Source organism: Macrotis lagotis, chromosome 4, assembly GCF_037893015.1.
Source record: "Macrotis lagotis isolate mMagLag1 chromosome 4, bilby.v1.9.chrom.fasta, whole genome shotgun sequence".
Classification (NCBI taxonomy): Eukaryota; Metazoa; Chordata; class Mammalia; order Peramelemorphia; family Peramelidae; genus Macrotis; species Macrotis lagotis.
The window spans coordinates 48,854,690-48,872,717 of NC_133661.1; the positions used below are offsets into that span (position 1 = coordinate 48,854,690).

The window sequence follows — 18,028 nt, forward strand, 5'->3', positions numbered from 1 at the left end:
CACATAGGGGACACCTTATACAAAGACATATAAACTGCAAATGATCTGCCATATACAGGAACAGTCAAGAACAAATCCAATTCGTACTTCAAGAAATGGCTCCAGAAGGAATCCATGACTCCATTTTTTCCCTGACCCACATCAGAAAGCTGCTATCAAACTGACTGAATTCAAGTCAATAAAATCTGGGAACCATGCATAACCTATATCAAATTGCTTATTTTCTTGAGGGATGGGGTGAAAGGAGGGGAAGAGAAAGGGAAAGAATTTAAAACTCAAAATATAAAGAAAAATGATAATACTCTCTAACTTTACTTGTTATTAGGGAAAAAATTATAAAAAAAAAAACCAAATAGGGTGGAGCCAAATGGTGACAAGAACAGATCCTGTCTTAGGTGCTCATAAATCTTCAAAATTAAGGACTCTAACTAAATTTTCAAGAGAAAGAACCCACAGAGGGACCCAGTGAGACAGTTCTCCTACTCAAGGTAACCTGGAAAAGAGCAGAAAGGCTGGTCCCCGGGGTTGGAGGGGCGGCTGCCAGAAGGGTGGCCCGCCAGAGCAAAAGAATTTCAGCCTCCTGGAGGCAGCCCTCAGGGCACACAGCGCAGCCCAGATCCAGGAAACAGAAGCAGAAGCTGGTAAGCAGAAGCCCCCAGGGTGTGAACCCATTGAACCTAGGGAGGGGAGTGAAGAGAGAGAGACTGCAGAGCTCTGCCCCTAACAGGAGTCTAGAGCTCTGACCACATTCAGATCCTGATGGCAGTCTAGGCCACCCAACAAAACAGCAGCCCCCCCCCCACCTCAGCCCCGTGGCAGAGGGGGGCACTTATGGTCATTCACAGACCAGAAGGGAGGACAGAGCCTCACACACTGAGATCCTTGTGGGAATGTCCCAAAAGCTCAGGAAGCACCCCCAAAAACAGGCTTAGGCTGGGAAAATGAGCAAGCAGAGAAAAAACAGGAACACCATTGAGAAATATTTTGCATATGAGCCCAAGAAGGATCAAAACACTCAGTCTGAAGATGAAGAAGCACAAGCTCCTGCATCTAAAGACTCCAAGAAAAACAGAAATTGGGCTCAGGCTATGACAGAGCTCAAAAAAAGACTTTGAAAATCAAATGAGGGAGTTAGAAGGAAAAACTGGGAAAAGAAATGAGAGATGCAGGAAAAACATGAAAATGAAGTCAGCAGCTTAGTCAAGGAAATCCCCAAAAAATGCTGAAGGAAACAGCATGCTAAAAACCAGCTTAGGTCAAATGGATAAAACAGTTCAAAAAGTTATTGAGGAAAAGAATGCTTTCAAAAGCAGAATTGGCCAGATGGAAAAAGAGATAAGAAAGCTCTCTGAGGAAAACAAATCCTTCAGACAAAGAAGAGAACTCAGGGAGTTTGACAAATTTAAGAGAAATCAGGACTTAATACTTCAAAACCAAAAGAATGAAAAATTAGAAGAAAATGTGAAATATCTCATTGAAAAAACAACTGATATGGAAAACAGATTTAGAAAAGAAAATTTAAAGATTACTGGAATACCTGAAAGTCATGATCAGGAAAAGAGCCTTGACATCATTTTCAAGGAATTACTACAGGAAAATTGCCCTGATATCCTAGAAGCAGAGGGCAAAATAGAAAGAGAGAATCCACCGATCCCCCCCCCCCTCCCCGAGAAAGAGATCCCAAAAAACCAACCCCCAGGAATATTATAGCCAAGTTCCAGAACTCCCAAGTCAAAGAGAAAAATATTACAAGCAGCCAGAAGGACACAATTCAAATACCGTGGAGCTGTAGTCAGGATCACACAGGACTTAGCAGTAACTACATTAAAAGCTCATAGGGCTTGGAATATAATATACCAGAAGGCAAAAGAGCTTAGAATGCAGCTGAGAATCAACTACCCAGCAAAACTGAATGTCTTCTTTCAGGACAAAAGATGGGACTTTCAATGACCCAGGGAAATTTCAAATGTTCCTGTTGGAATGGCCAGAGCTGAAGAGAAGGTTTGATCTTCAAATACAGGACTCAGGTGAAGCATAGAGATTGGAGGAGAAGGGGAAAATATGAGGGACTTAATGATGATGAACTGCATGTATTCCTGTATAGAAAAATGACACTGATAATACTCATATGAACCTTCTCAATTAACAGAGCAGGTAGAAGGAGCTGTTATAGATGAAGCACAAGAGAAAGCTGAATTTGAAGATAAAATATGGTATAAAAATGGAGTCATAGAAAAAAGGGAAATGTAATGGGAGAAAGAAAAAGGAGAGGGAGAATAGGCCAAGATATTTCATATAATAAGATTTTTCTTTATTACAATGAACTATTGCAATGATATGGAAGGGAGGAAGGCAAGGGGGAATGAGAGAATCTTTGCTCTCATCAGAGGTGGTTAGGAGAGGAAACAGCACATATACTCAATGGGGTATAGACATCTGGAGTAAGAAGGGGGGGACAGGGGAAAGGAAGGTGAAGTGAGTGATGGAGGAGAGGATGGACCATGGGGGGAGAGTGGTCAGATATAACACATTTTCTTTTTTACTTCTTGCAAGGGGCTGGGATTAGAAGGCCTGTCTGGGACCATAGAGTCAGGTGGATGCTGGGCCTGAGGGGTGGTATGGGGGCTCAGGGCCAGGGAATCAGTCTGCTGCGCCACTCAGCTACCCTACAGCAGAGTCAGAGTGAAAGAAGAGAGAAAATATATGAAAAGAGGGAGTTGCAATCAGCAATGGCAAGTGGAAAAATATGGGAGTAACTTTTGCGATGGACTTATCATAAATAATGTGATCCAGCCATGACAGTTGTTGGTGTTGAAGCAAAGACTCAAGCACATTTTTCATTATTATTATTATTATTATTATTATTATGTTTGGGGGGGGGTGCAGGGCAAATGGGGCTGGGCGGCCTGGCCGCATAGCAGGGTGACCATTGGGTGTCTGAGGCCGGATTTGGGACCGGGTACTCCTAGCTCAAGGGCCAACGCTCTGTCCACCACCCAGCCACTCCTACTATTATTACTGTTTTATTTTGGGTCTTTTTTTTTCTTTTTTTGGTTTTTGCAGGGCAGTGGGGTTGGGGTGGCTTGCATGTCACACGGCTGGGTGATTGTTGGGTATATGGGGCCAGATGTGGGCTCGGGTGCTCCTGGCTCCAGAGCTGGTGCTCTACCCCTTGTGCCACCTGGCCATACCTACAATTATTACTATTATTTTTTTAATTTTAATTTTTTCTCTCCCCTTTATTGCTCAAGCGAGTCTATATTTTTGGGGGAGGGGTATTTTGTTCACTCTTAAACAAGAATATTTTATTAATGTATAAAAACATTATTTGTACAAAATGAGAACAATATTAAATAAAAATTAAAAAAAAAAAAACAGTGGAGGGCGGCTAGGTGGCATAGTGGATAAAGCACCGGCCCTGGAGTCAGGAGTACCTGGGTTCAAATCTGGTCTCAGACACTTAATGATTACCTAGCTATGTGGCCTTGGGCAAGCCACTTAACCCCGTTTGCCTTACAAAAAAAAACCCTAAAAGAAAAAAAAACAGTGGGCACTGACTCTGGGCAAGGCTTTGTGCTGAATGCTGCAAAGCCCATGATGTCATCAAGTCAATCATATACCCCCCAATGTCCAGGTCTCAAGACTTCTTCTCCAATAACCTAAGCTCATAATGAGCTCCAAAGAATCATAGAACTTCAACAAAAAGACAGGCTGACCTTGGTCCCAAAAGAACCCACTCTATAAGAATGTGCTCCTTCCACAGTCAACATTGACTAATACTATCTTAGGTCATCTTTATTAGTTTGCTAGGTACAACCTCATGGTTGTTTTCATTTACATTTCACTTATTATTTAGTGATTTGAAGCAACTGAAGATTTCACATGGTTGTTAAAGGGTTGGAATCATCTTTTGAGATCTATCTGTTGAGACCTATCTGTTCACAACATTTGATTACTTGTCCAAAGGTGAAAGTTCTTGGTCTGATATATTTGTGTTATTTCCCTACTGATCTTGGAAATCATACCTTGATCAGAGATATTTCAATATTTCCTTCCAATAAACAGCTTTTCTTCTTATCCTCATTACATTGATTTTGATGGTTCAAAATCTTTTCAATTTTTTTTTTGTTTCAAGGGAAGGTTCTCTGAATAGAGAAATGGGGAAGGATATATTTGGAAATGAAGGTTATGAGAAAAAAAAAAGTTAAAGCATAACCAAAAAAGGAGAAAGGTAAGAAAGAATACCAGAAGAAAACAATGTCATAGAAGACCAAAAAGAGACAAAACCAAGAAGAAAAGTCATTGAGTATTAATGAAGTAGTCCGTGGTGACTTTGTAAAGAGTAGTTTTAGGAGTATAATGGGAAACAACTAAAGCCAAATTGCAGGGAGTGAAGAATAAGTAGAGAGGAATAAGTGGCAGGGAGTGCTTATTACCCTTTATATCAGACTATAGTGAAAAAGAAAAACAGAAAATAGAGATCAAGGAGATAGAGAGATCAAGGCTAAGCAGTCTTGCTTGCTTTTATACAGGAGATAGCCCAGTGGGGTTCTAAGCAAAGAAGGCATCATTAGTATGAAAGATATGAAAGTTGATAAAAACAATGGGGATCATAAATGAAGCCTGGAGAGGGTGATATGGAGAGCACAGGCCAGTGAAGGGGGTAGATGAAGAGGACAGAAGACCATAAGATCACTATAGTTAGAAAGCTTCTCCCTATTCAATGAAGTAAGGTATGAGGTCATCTGCTGGAGAAAGGCTCAAGGCTTCCAACTGCTACTGTGAGCATAAGCACCAAGAGCAAAGTATTATCCTTACTTTATAAACAAATGTGAGACATGGTGCATATTTGGTGTAGCACAAGAACCCACATCTTCCTAGCTCCAAGTTCCCCTCTACCCACTCTGATTCCATGATAAAGAATCAACAGAGAATGCTCACCCAGTGCAATGGGATCACTGCTGAGGCCTGGAGTGGCTACAATGATCTGATCCAGTGATTCTTTATTTCCCAGCATCTTAAAGACCTGTCGAAAAGAAAAAGACAGCTAAGAAGAGCCCTATGTCATTAATCTTGACTCCATCAGACATCTCTTACAAATACAAAGGATCCCCTGATGCCCAAAGGTATGCCAATACCATCCCAAGGACATCTTGGTTGCTACAACAACAGTTCCCAGATTCCACAATCCACTTCACATCCTGTCCTATCCCAAACAGGGCATAGGAAATCCTGACTTTGGGCCTGCTCCTCATACTCACTGCATCTCGGTAGGCAGGACTGCTATGCAAGGCAGTGTGCAAGACCCGGAATTCTCTCTGCGCAGCCACTTTGTCCACCGGCTCTGGGGGGGGGGGGGGGGGGGAGAGGAGAGGTTCCCAACAGATTAGAGCTAGGCAGAAGTTTAGAGCAGGGTGTCCAAGAACATCCAATCCAGCCCTTCACTTGAGAGTAAGGCCAGAGAAAGAAAGAGCCTGGTTGAGATGACCGAGTCATGTGCTAGGCTCCCTCCCAGACTGGACTGGGGCCTCAATCATCAAATCTCAAAGGTCCCAGTTTCATCCTTGGTTACATTCTTGTCCACTTATATGCAACCCCACATGGTCCTACCCAAATTCATCATGATTTTTGGCCCTTCTGGACTTCTGTCCCAATGGTCTGGCTCCAGAAAGTGTGAGGAGTTGTAGAACTCAGGGTCATTTCCCCATCACCCACCAAGAATGCAGATCCTCTTATAAAGAATAAATTAGAAAATCATCATCTATTAGCAGATTATAAGAGCCATTAACAGCAAAAACCTTTAAGATTGGTAAACGGAGCTGTTATGACAAGAAAACAGACAGTGGTACCATACAGTCCTCCCAACTGCTTGGTTTACTCTGCAGCAGGCAGGCACAGGAACAATCCCCAAATATGGACATTTCTAAGCTCTAAGCAAAATAACCAAAGTTTAAAAGCAACATTGGCTCTATTTTTTTTTCAAAGTTTCTAATTTAGAGGGTGGGAAATTTTCTACCCACCAGATATAACACTAGCAAATACATTATTAGACCTTTGGCTGCTTTGAGGACTTGACAAAAAATAAAAACATTTTACATCCAAGTGCACAAAATGAGGAGCTCTATTTGCATTTTAAAAAGACATTTTGTCTTAGACTGGAGATCTAGAATCAGGAAGGATGGGGGGGGGGTCTCTTGAAAGAACATATTCCAAGGACTATAGGTCTAAGATGTTTTCACAGCTGACTCAATTTGCTTTCAGACATGTCTTTGTTCAAGGGGAGATATTCATGTCCTGACAAAATGTCAGTTCCCTTTTTCTGTTTCTGTATCACCTCTGACCAGGCAAAGTGCCCAGCATGTAGTACATGTATCTCAGATACTTGCTGAATGATAGAGAAAATTAAAGGAAATCAGACTCGTTAAGGAATGCAGTATTGGTGGACTTGGCCCAGTCATCCTGGAGAAGTGTGAATACCTTCACAATTATACCATTACTCAGCCTATACTCTAAAGGAGGAAAAGGTTCATGTGTATAAAAAATATGTACAGTCAATCTTGGGCCTCGCAATCAAAACCTAGAAACTAAGGACTTGCTCGTGTATTAGAAAATGGATTAAATAAACTGTGGTAGATGGATGTAATGGACTATTACTGCACCCTAAGAAATCACAAAATAGATGGTTTTCTGAGGAAACTGGGAAAACTTCTATGAGATGATGCAGTTAAATGAGACAAACTGGAGATGATTTATAACATGGCAACATTATAGAGAAAAACAAACTTTTAAGGACCTTGGAACAAGATTCATGCAATCCTTAAGTAGTCCAAGGAAATAAAAATGAATCATACCACCCACTGTCTGCCAGAGATGGGATGGACTTAAAATCTAAAAGGAGACTTGTAGTTTTGAACATGGTTATTGCAGGAATCTGTTTTGCTAAAGGAATGTGTTTGCTGTAAGGGTTTTGTTTTTTTGGTTTACTGCTCAATTGAGGAGGGTATTAGGACTGAGATAAGTTTGTAAAAATAAACAAGTTTATGAAAACACTGAATATGTGTTCTGCCTGGCGAGAGGAATGAAGATTTCAAGCTAATAACTATGCATTGCCATTAGCATTGCAAAATAGTGTCAAAGGTGCCTGTGAAATGTGTTTATTTTTAGACAAGAAAATCTTGAGACCCAGATTTTCTAACCTTTAGGTAAATAAATTCTCCCTATATCCTAATCCTATGGTATCTACAAGTCAAATTAACACCTGATGGGTGTACTCTATAGTCAAGATTATGCCTAAAAATGCTTTTTTTTAAAAAAAAAAAGTATGAACAAAGACCAAAGACTGTTACCTTCAAATTAGGGGAAAAAAACTTATCTTATTATGCAATTGTGCTGTCTCATACTTTATTTTTCTTCCTTAAGGATATGATTTCTCTCTCATCACATTCAATGTACACCATGGAAACAATGTAAAGACTACCAGAATGCCTTCTGAGGGGGTTGGGGGAGGGAGGCAAGAATGGGGGGAAATTGTAAAACTCAAAAATAAATAAAATCTTTCTAAAAAAAAAGTACAGCTATTAAAGAGTTCAAAAATGTGTTCCATTTTTTTTTCCCCTAGGGAACAAAAACCAAAGACACTAAATCAGAAAGAAGCTTATCTACTTGCCCATCCAGGACATCCCATTTTCTACCTGTGAGTATCAGTCTAGGCTGTTCCTCCTCACTGCCACATTCTCAACTGTCCAGGGCCATTCAAGCTTAGGTCAAGTGCAAGACTTGTTCTGATCCCCCAAGATGTGGGTAATTCTTCCCTAATCTCCATCTTCCCATTACTTAAATATGTTTTGTTTTTACTTATAATTTCTTTGTATCCCCAGCACTTATCACATAGCAGGCACTTAAAAACTTGTCAGTTGATTTGAAATGTCAAGTACATCCTTGCCCAAGAGGCCAGAAATGATAGGAATGCAGGAAGGGACTGACATTACCGAAAGGGACAATGTCAATGTAGTCTGACTCAGTGATGGGAAATTCAGAAGTGAATAATAGAGAATTTTTGTAACGATCTCCTAAAGTGATGTCTCCAGGCCCTGACCCCATCAACTCAGAGCATGTTATTTCCCTTGCAAAATACAATTTCTGAAAATGTGTCAGGCTCTCTGAGATCATCAAATTCTCTCCCACCTGCTTTCTGATCTGGCTCAGGCCATGACTTCCTCAGAACATGAACTGTAGATCCAGGCTGAATGCCATAGAAATCAAGGGTCTGGTCATCCTTTAACTTTCGACCACAGTAGATTAGATCTAAAAAGAAGAATTAGTTATCACTTAGAAAAACTGATTCAGGATTCAATAAAAAAAGTGCAAAAGAAGGTGGCTTAGCCTTACCAGATCTAAAATTATATTATAAAGCATCAGTCATCAAAACTGTCTGGTATTGGCTAAGAAATAGAGTGGTGGATCAGTGGAACAGATTAGGTGAAAAAGCAGGAAATGATTACAGTAATCTGCTGTTTGATAAACCCAAAGAGTTCAGCTATTGGGATAAAAATTCTCTCTTCAATAAAAACTGTTGGGAAAATTGGAAGTTAGTATGGAAGAAACTTAGATTAGACCAATACCTCACACCGTATACCAAGATAAGAAAATGGATACAGGATTTAGACATAAAAATCATTATTATAAGCAAATTTGAAGATCAAGGAGTAGTTCACCTGTCAGATCTAAGGAAAGGGAAGCAGTTTATGACCAAGGAAGAGATGGAGAACATCATTAAAAACAAAATAGATAATTTTGAATACATTAAATCAAAAAGCTTTTGCACAGATAAAACCACGGTAACCAAGATCAAAAGAAATGTAGTAAATTGGGAAACAATTTTAGTGACTAGTATTTCTGACAAAGGACTCATTTCTAAAATATATAGAACCGAGTCAAATTTTCAAAAAAAAACAAGCCATTCCCCAATCGACAATTGGTCAAAGAATATGCAAAGGCAATTTACAAATGAGGAAATTAAAATGATCCATAGGCATATGAAAAACTGCTCTAAATCATTACTTATTAGAGAAGTGGAAATTAAAGCATCTCTGAGGTACCACCTCACACCTCTCAGACTGGCCAATATGACCAGAATGGACAATGATCAATATTGGAAGGGATGTGGGAAATCTGGGACACTAATACAATGTTGGTGAAGCTGTGAACTCATCTAACCCTTTCTGGAGAGCAATCTGGAATTATGCCCAAAGAGCAACAAAAATGCACATACCTTTTGATCTAGCAATATCACTACTGGGTCTATATACACTGAAGAGATGATGAAAAGGGGTAAAAACATCACTTGTACAAAAATATCCATAGCAGCCCTGTTTGTGGTAGTAAAAAATTGGAAATTAGGTAAATGTCCTTCAATTGGGGAATGGTTTAACAAACTGTGGTATATGTATGCCATGGAACACTAGTGTTCTATTAGAAACCAGGAGGGATGGGCATTCAGGGAAGCCTGGAAGGATTTGCATGAACTGATGCTGAGTGAGATGAGCAGAACCAGAAAAACATTGTACACCCTAACAGCAACATGGGGGTGATAATCAACCTTGATGGATTTGCTCATTCCACCAGTGCAACAACCAGAGACAACATCAGGATATCTGCAATGGAGAATACCATCTATATCCAGAGAAAAAGAATTGTGGAGTTTGAACAAAGACCAAAGACTATTACCTTAAATTTACCTTCAAATCGGAAAAACAAAAATCCATTATCTTATTATGTAATTTTGCGATCTCTTATACTTTATTTTTCTTAAGATATGATTTCTCAAAAAAAATTTTAAAAACCAATATCTTATTGTCTGATCTTACTATCTCTTATACTTCATGTTTCTTCCTTAAGGTTATGATTTCTCTCATCACATTCAATTTGGATCAATGTATACCATGGAAACAATGTAAAGACTAGCAAATTGCCTTTTGTGGGGGGATGGGGGGGAGGGAAACAAGATTAGGGGAAAAATTGTAAAACTCAAAATAAATAAAATCTTTAAAAAAAACAGGAGGGGGTACAACTAGGTGGCACAGTGGATAGAGCACTGGCCCTGTAGTCAGGAGTACCTGAGTTCAAATCCGGCCTCAGACACTTAATAATTACCTAGCTGTGTGGCCTTGGGCAAGCCACTTGACCCCATTTGCCTTGCAAAATTCTTAAAAAAAAAAAAAAGGATATGATTTCTCTCTCATCACATTCAACTGAGATCAATGTAGACCATGGAAACAATGTAAAGACTAACAGAATGCTTTCTTGTGGGGGGTGGGGGGAAGAAAGCAAGAATGGGACAAAACCGTAAAACTCAAAATTAATAAAAATCTTTCTAAAAGAACAAAAAAGAAAAACTGGAATTTAAGAATAATTCCAAACAAGTTGCATTAGTTGACACAGTACATTTTTTTATCCATGGAGCAAAGAAAAGGGAGAAAGGATAAAAATTTCTATTTCAAAGTGAAATATTAATAAAATATTCATGTCAATTGACAAGCCTGGTCCTACAAGTGTTCTGCTTGTCAACTATTTTTTTTTTACTATAAATTCTTTCACTGATTTACGCCTAAGATCTCAAAAAAAACCCCCACCAATATTCTGCTGTGAAAAGGGCCTGGATTTGGATTTTAATTTGGAATTAGTCAGAGAAGCTTGGCTTAAATTCTAGGTCTGCTGCTGTCTCTTTCTGAGCTTCACTCTGCTCATCTATAAAATTAAAGCATTGGAAAAACGTGAGTTCTCAGACCTAAGATCATCTAAGATGATCATAACAGACATCTATGGGTTTGGATTAGTAAAGCAACATACATGATGGAGATAAGGTAGCATGTATGAGATTTGTCCCGGTAAACTAAGTGGAGACCCTCTGTCCCCCAGGCTCCTTTTTTTTAAAAAGATTTTTGCAAGGCAGATGGGGTTAAGCGGCTTGCCCAAGGCCACACAGCTAGGTAATTATTAAGTGTCTGAGGCCGGATTTGAACCCAGGTCCTCCTGACTCCAGGGCCGGGGCTCTATCCACCGCTGACCCCAGGCTCTTCACAAAAGGCCAAACCCAAACAGATGACGTCACAAACACTGCGCCCGAGGAATCCCGGAGCCCCGGGGCTCAGGCTGCTGGTCACATCGGGGTTCCTGACACCGGTGCCTGGGAGGCGGGCAGGCGGGCAGGTCGGCAGGTGGGCAGGCGGGCAGGCGGGCAGGGCAGACTCACCTATCAGCTCCGGGTCCGGCACCGACTCCTGCAGCTTGCCGGCGATGAGCTGCTTCAGGAAGGCGATGCTGTAGGCCCCCAGGGAGAACTCCCCGAGCTCGGCCTCGGGCAGCCGCAGGATGGACTTGGGCGCCAGCGGCTGGTCCGCCAGCTTCACCGCCAGGTGCCAGTCCGACAGGGACATCCTCTCTCTCTCCCGCTCGCGCTTCCTCCCTGGAACGAACCAGAGCGGCGCCGCCTCTCACCGGGCAACCCTGGAGGCGCAGCCGCCGCCCCCCGCCCTGCGGCCGCCGCTCCGCGCTGGGGGGCCCCGGGGCCCCTTCCCTGCGGCCGCCGCTCCGCGCTGGGGGGCCCCGGGGCCCCTTCCCTGCGGCCGCCGCTCCGCGCTGGGGGTCCCCGGGGCCCCTTCCCTGCGGCCGCCGCTCCGCGCTGGGGGTCCCCGGGGCCCCTTCCCTGCGGCCGCCGCTCCGCGCTGGGGGTCCCCGGGCCCCCTTCCCTGCGGACGCCGCTCCGCGCTGGGGGTCCCCGGGGCCCCTTCCTTGCGGCCGCTCTCCCCCCACCGGGTCAGACCATGAGTGTGACGTCACTTCCGCCTTCTTCCCCCTAGAGTCGGGATGGAACGCGGCCCCCCGGGACCCCCAGCCCTGGCGGGGCCGAGCCTTTGGGGGGGCCCCCGAGCTTCCGCCTACAAAGCTGGGGTTTCCCAAATGTCAGAGGTCACACGTCCCATGACTCAGGGGGCGCTAGGGCGGGGGATGGGCCCCTGGGTCCGCGGGGGGGGGGGTCGGAGGGCGCCCAGCATCCCCCGCGCTCGGGGCCCTCCCCGGGGAGCCGATGACCTGCACGGTCCAGCTCCATCATCATCATCCTCAGTCCCGGGGCTCGCGGGGGAGGCCGAGCGGTCCGGGAGGGAGCGAGCGCGGGGGCCGCCGTCGGTGTCGCTGCAGAAAGCCCACCCGGGGCCCGCGCCCTCGCCCGTCCCCTCACCCGTCCCGCGGGAGCAGCCCGGCCGCGGAGCCGCCGGGGCGGACACTCACTCTGGCCCTCACGCCGGAAGCCGGAAGCTCCGCGTTGCATGCTGGGAATTGCAGTTTGCTGGGGCCCCGGCCCTCCCTCCCGGCCCCGCGCTCTCCGCGCTCATGCAGGCATCCTTCCGCCCACTCCTCCGCTCCCCAAGCCCGCCTCTTCGGGGATCGCGCGGTGCGCATGCTCACTCAAGCTCGCGGCTCCTCCTCCTCTTCTGGGTCACTCGAGCACGAGCGCGGCCGCGAGTGCGAGCGCGTGCGCGTGCGCTCAACAAGGCGGGGCCAAGATGGCCCGGGCGGGTCCGTTTGAAGCCGGGCGCCTCCTGGGCCTGGAGAAAGCCGGGGCGGGGAGGCAGGGAAGGAGGGAAGGAGCAAGAAGGGAAGGAAGGGGCCCGGGGCGGGCCGCGCCGCGCCCAGCCGAGGATCGAGGCGCCGGCCGGGGGTTCTCGCGTAGCTCGAAGGCCCGGAGCGCGGCACCGGCAGGGGGCGGGGGGGGCGGGCGGCGGCCTCGCCGGGATTCTCGCGAGAGCAGCGGCGCGCGCCGGCCTCCCGGGGCGCCCCCCCACCCTAGGCAGCTTCCTTCCCCGCAGGACTTTGCCGTGAGTGGCCCGCCAGGCCCTTCCCGCCCCCGAGCCACGAGTGGACGAAGGCGCATTGCGCACCTGCCCCGGGCACGGAGAGCCAGAGAGCCGTCAGCGTCTCCCAAGCCGACTCTGCCCCAGCAGAGGTTGGGGGGAGCGTTCCCCAAAGATCAGCTGTGAGGCACAGCTGCAGCCTGAGTGGGCAGGCCTCAAACGGGGGGGGCGGCGTCCACAGCCCCCTTCGGTGCCCACCTGCGGCTCCTACCTGAGCAGCATCACAAACCTGGGGGGGAGGCGGTGAAGGCCTTGTTTGTTCCAGTGCCGGGAAGGTGGTTAAAGCAGGATCCCTTGGAGCTGATCGGTCATTATAGCTGTCAAGGCCATCCCGTGCATCCTTTCTGCTTTTTGTCTGGACCCTGGACTTCAAGGGAGAGTGAGCCAACGTTCTGTGCAATTCTGCCTCCCTTAAATCCAGTTCATAGGAAAGCCAAGGCATTAATGATGCCCTGGGTTCTCTTCAAACACAAAGGACACAACCACCATTGTAGCTACTCTTTTAGCCAGTTTCTTATACCTAATAGGTGCTTAACACTGTATGCTTCCAAGTTCTCTTTAGGATGTTTGGGAGTCCTTTATCTCTAGAATACTCCAAGGAACAGATTCCCTGCCATTGATCTCTTTGAAAATGAAGGAAAAATTACAAGGCTTTTGTCAAGAGTGAAACAAACTCTTCCAAAACATCCTTTTTAAACATGGAAATGTAGAGCAGGAAAATCTGGAAATAGTGGGTGCCCCATTGATTGGAGAAAGAATGGGTAAATTGTGATATTCTAATAATATTGCCCTGTAAAGAAGACCAAGGAACTCAGAAACATGGGAGGGCTTGTAAGAGTTGATACCGAATGAAAAAAGATCCACAATAGCAAAGAATTGATCAGATTATGCAAATAGAAGCAGCACAGGTTCATTTAAAATGTCATAGCCATTCTTGATTGCAGAACAGACAGATGAGGGATCATGAGTGCAGAATATAGTACACATTGGAGATATAGTCACTGTAATATTAGATTCATTTGTGTCTTTGTGTTATAAAGAAATTCTTGGACATTCCAGGGCAGAGCCAAGCTTGTAGCCTGAAGCTAACATGCCCCAGGGAGCTTTTCCCTACCAAAGATAAATGAAGGCTCTACTCCAACATTCACACTACAGATCCCACCAAGAAAAACAAAAGATTGAAAGAAGTTTTCAACTGTTGACATTATGGAGGATCTTCAGTGAAGGTCTGTCTCTTTGGGGAAAGGGGGAAGTAAACTCCATGAGGTCAAAGAGCTGGAAAGTCAGCAGGAGGCTCTTAGCCACAGTGCAATTCAGGTACCAACAGTTTAACAACAGCAGAGGTCCCAGCAGCTAGATAGCAAGCCACAGGGAGGATTCCAACCCCAACAAAGTCTGAATCCTGAAAGAAGACAGGACTGGGTTGGGAACAAACCACTGTTGACTCAGAAACTGGACATAAAGGAGGGAAAGAACCTCTGAAAAGACAAGGCCTGGACTGCATAGCAACATCTTGGCCAACAAGACAGGGATCAGGCCCCAGCATAAAAAAAGCTTGGATCTATACTCCCAATACCCAGGAGTAGAACTAAAACAACAAAGATGAATAAAAAAAGCTGAAAGGCCACTCACTATAGAATACTACTTTACAGATAAAGATGACAACGATGCCATGTCTGAAGAAGAAAGCAGTGAAAAATCACTCACGGGAAGTATCAAAACAGTCTTTGAATTGGACTCAAATACAAAAGCTCATTGAAGAGCTTTAAAAAGAATTTAAAAATCAAGGGAGGAAGAAGAAAAATGGAAAAAAAGTCATGCAAGAAAATTATGGAAAATTGACCAAAGAAATCAACTCCGTTAAAATAACCAATTGGAAAAAGGAAACAAGCTAATTGAAGAAAATAAAATACTAAAACTTGGAATTGAACAAATAGAAACCAATGAATCTACAAGACTACAAAATTCCATCAAACAAAATAAAAAGACTGAAAAAAATTGAAAAAAATGTAAAGTACCTTTTAGAGAAAATGAATGACCTGGAAAATAGATCCAGAAAAGACAATCTACAAATCATAGGACTACTAGAAAGCCTGGATCAAGGAAAGAACCTGGAAAATATATAGGAAATTATAAGGGGAAACCATCCAAATCTACAAAATAAAAATATAATCATTCTTTCTATGGAGAGAACCCCTCCAGAAAGAGACCCCCCAGGATAAAAATTCCAAGGGTTTAATAGCCAAATTCCAGAACTCTCAAAGGAGAGAATACTGCAAAAAAAAAAATCAATATAAAGGAAACAATCAGACTCACACAGGACCTATCAGCCTCAACATTGAAGGATCAGAAGACCTGGAGTAGGATATTTCAGGGAGCAAAGGACCTGGGATTTCAACCCAGAATGTACTACCCTGCAAAATTCAGCATATACTGTCAGGGAAAAAGATGGATGTTCAGCCAAATGGAGGATTTCCAGAACTTCCTGACACAAAGACCAGAAATGAACACAGAATTCAATACACAACTCAAGAGTTGCAGTAAAAGAAGGTAAATGAAAAGGGGAAGGAAAAAAACTAAATAAAATAAATGTTGGTCAACACTATCAAATTGTACAAAACCCTAAAAGGGAAGATCTAACACTTCTAATTCTTTAGAACTTTCCTTCTCCAAAGATAATTGAATATAATTGAAGAGAATAAACATAAAGGATGTGGATATAACTGGATCTTATCTTTCCATTGTAGAGGAACAAGATCACATCACTATGTTTGAGACAAAAAGCCCTGATGAAAAGTAGGGGTGTTAGCTGTAAGCTTAAGTGTCTCGTTATCCTTTGACTCACCTTAATCACAGGTGCTCAGAACCTTGTCTAATGAGGGCATCATAAACTTAGAGTTTTTGAGTCAGAATCATTTGTAAAGTTCTCAGAGCTCCAAAACTTCCCAGTACTTAGAGCACTCTAAGAATCTTATAGTTAATTAGATCAGAGTTTGACTTAATGGGTGCTTGACTTAACAAGGGGTTAAGTACCCTGGATGGGGGGGTAAAGTGGAAGAGAGAATAGGCCTGGGAAGGAGGGGCACAAATAATTCAAGAAATGATATGACTTTGGAAGATATTTTGACTGTGAGGAGGATTGTGTGTACTTGAAAGATACTTGATTTATGACCAAGGAAGAGATAGAGAACATCATTCAAAACAAATTAGATAATTTTGAATGATGTGCCAGGGCATCATTTTTGCACAGACAAAATCACTCTAACCAAGATCAAAAGAAATGTAAATTGGGAAACAATTTTTGCAACTAGTATTTCTGACAAAGGACTCATTTCTAAAATATACAGAGAACAGTCAAATTTTCAAAAAAACAAGCCATTCCCCAATTGACAACTGGTCAAAGGATATGCAAAACAATTTACAGATGAGGAAATCAAAGGATTTCATAGTCATATGAAAAATTGCTCCAAACCATTACTTACTAGAGAAATGCAAATTAAAACTTCTCTGAGGTACCACCTCACCTCCCAGACTGGCCAATGTGACCAGAAAGGACAATGATCAATGTTGGAAGGAATGTGGGAAATCTGGGACACTAATACATTGTTGGTGGAGCTGTGAACTCATCCAGCCTTTCTGGAGAGCAATCTGGAATTATTCCCAAAGGGCAAAAAAAAATGTGCATATCCTTTGACCCAGCAATACCACTACTCGGTCTGAGATGATGAAAAAGGGTAAAAATATCACTTGTGCAAAAATATTAATAGCAGCTCTGTGGTAGCAAAAAAATTGGAAATTAAGCCAATGTCCTTCAATTGGGGAATGGCTTAACAAACTGTGGTATGTGTATATCATGGAACACTATTCTATAGAACCAGGAAGGATGGGAAGATATGCATGAACTGATGCTGAGTGAGATAAGCAGAACCAGAAAAACACTGTACACCCTAACAACAATATGGGGGGGCGTGATGATCAACCCTGATGGACTTTCTCATCCCTTCAGTGCAACAACTAGGGACAATTTTAGGTTATCTGCAATGGAGAATACTATCTGTACCCAGAGAAAGAATTATGGACTTTGAACAAAGATCAAAGACCACTACAGCCAAATTTTTAAAAAAGCATTGTATTATTATGTAATTTTACTATCTCATACTTTATTTTTCTTCCTTAAGGATATGATTTCTCTGTCATCACATTCAACTGAGATCAATGTATAACATGGAACCAATGTAAACACTAACAGAGTGCCTTGTGTGGGGTTGGGGAGAGGGAAGCAAGAATAAGGGGAAAACTAAAACTCAAAATAAATAAAATCTTTTTTAAAAAAGAAAGATGGGGCGGCTAGGTGGCTTAGTGGATAAAGCACCAGCCCTGGAGTCAGGAGTACCTGGGTTCAAATCCAGTCTCAGACACTTAATAATTACCTAGCTGTGTGGCCTTGAGCAAGCCACTTAACCCCATTTTCCTTGCAAAAACCTAAAAGAAAAACAAATTTGAAAAGGGGGTAAGGTAAAAAATGGTTCTAATTATAATTTGATGCAATTTGAGTCAATGCTGCTTATCAAGCAATCAAGTAAATAATCTGTGATATCTTGATAACAATAGTTTATCCAGCAATCAAATAAACAATGATTGATGATACCTCATTAATAATATTAGAGCAATAAATAACACCAAGGGAATAGGTACAAAGATTTATAATTATAGAGGGAAAGAAGGGAGAATGTGAATGCTGAGCAAATTCTTTTCAATAGATTTAGCCCAGTGAAGGAATTAGATCCATTTCACCTTGGGTTTTAAAATCTAACTAAATCTACAGCAAGGGGTGGGGGGGAGAACTGGGAAAGGGAAAGATAAGGGAAGAAGGGACTGATTAAAGGGAAGGGAGGTAAATGAAAATAAAGTTAAATTTTTTAAAGAAAAGTTAAAGGAGAAAGGTAGTAAAATTTTGGTGAGGAGGAATAAGAGAAAAGGAAAGAGAAATTTATATGGACTAAGATAGCATGGAGGGAAATGCAGAATTAGTAATCTTAACTGTAAATGTGAATAGGATGAACTGTCCCATAAAACAGAAGTGGATACCAGAATGGATTAAAAACCCGAATCCTTCA

At 43.1% G+C, this 18,028-nt stretch overlaps 2 protein-coding genes across 17 annotated transcripts in view; one reads left to right on the forward strand and one right to left on the reverse strand.

Annotated features, from left to right (window-relative positions):
• UBL7 (ubiquitin like 7) overlaps positions 1-12,740 on the reverse strand; it is a 25,264-nt gene extending 12,524 nt beyond the window's left edge. Inside the window, exons 1-5 of one of the 3 annotated variants that reach the window (XM_074232700.1) lie at positions 12,466-12,740; positions 11,252-11,464; positions 8,185-8,304; positions 5,262-5,344; positions 4,942-5,026 (exon numbers count right to left, since the gene is read on the reverse strand). In XM_074232700.1, the coding sequence (XP_074088801.1) occupies positions 4,942-5,026; positions 5,262-5,344; positions 8,185-8,304; positions 11,252-11,435 (472 nt within the window). In that variant the 5' untranslated portion in view covers positions 11,436-11,464; positions 12,466-12,740. Of the gene's footprint in view, positions 1-4,941; positions 5,027-5,261; positions 5,345-8,184; positions 8,305-11,251; positions 11,667-12,238; positions 12,304-12,465 lie in introns of those variants that run through there. The other 2 variants (XM_074232699.1, XM_074232698.1) reach the window with 2 other exon arrangements.
• LOC141520829 (uncharacterized) lies at positions 11,128-17,193 on the forward strand. Of its 14 annotated transcripts, none has more exons than XR_012477752.1 (5): positions 11,128-11,216; positions 11,286-11,414; positions 11,859-13,033; positions 13,177-13,290; positions 13,971-16,777. XR_012477752.1 is itself a non-coding variant. In XM_074232701.1 (2 exons), the coding sequence occupies exons 1-2, from the start codon at positions 11,371-11,373 to the stop codon at positions 12,877-12,879; spliced, it is 1,065 nt and encodes a 354-aa protein (XP_074088802.1). In that variant the 5' UTR covers positions 11,223-11,370; the 3' UTR covers positions 12,880-13,170. The 14 variants fall into 14 exon arrangements, 1 of the variants encoding a protein (XP_074088802.1); XR_012477754.1 differs by lacking the exon at positions 11,128-11,216 and adding an exon at positions 16,784-17,193 and having other exon boundaries at positions 11,223-11,414; positions 13,971-15,461; XR_012477756.1 differs by lacking the exon at positions 11,128-11,216 and having other exon boundaries at positions 11,223-11,414; positions 13,971-14,137; positions 14,229-16,777.
• The last annotated feature ends 835 nt before the right edge of the window (positions 17,194-18,028 follow it).

What these genes read in the sequence shown, in the direction of transcription:
- LOC141520829 (XM_074232701.1), top strand. Translation starts at nt 11,371, where the DNA reads ATGGACTTGGGCGCCAGCGGCTGGTCCGCCAGCTTCACCGCCAG. An exon ending in TCCGCCAGCTTCACCGCCAG is followed by an intron (nt 11,415 to 11,858) that starts GTGCCAGTCCGA and finishes TCTTCCCCCTAG; the next exon opens with AGTCGGGATGGAACGCGGCC.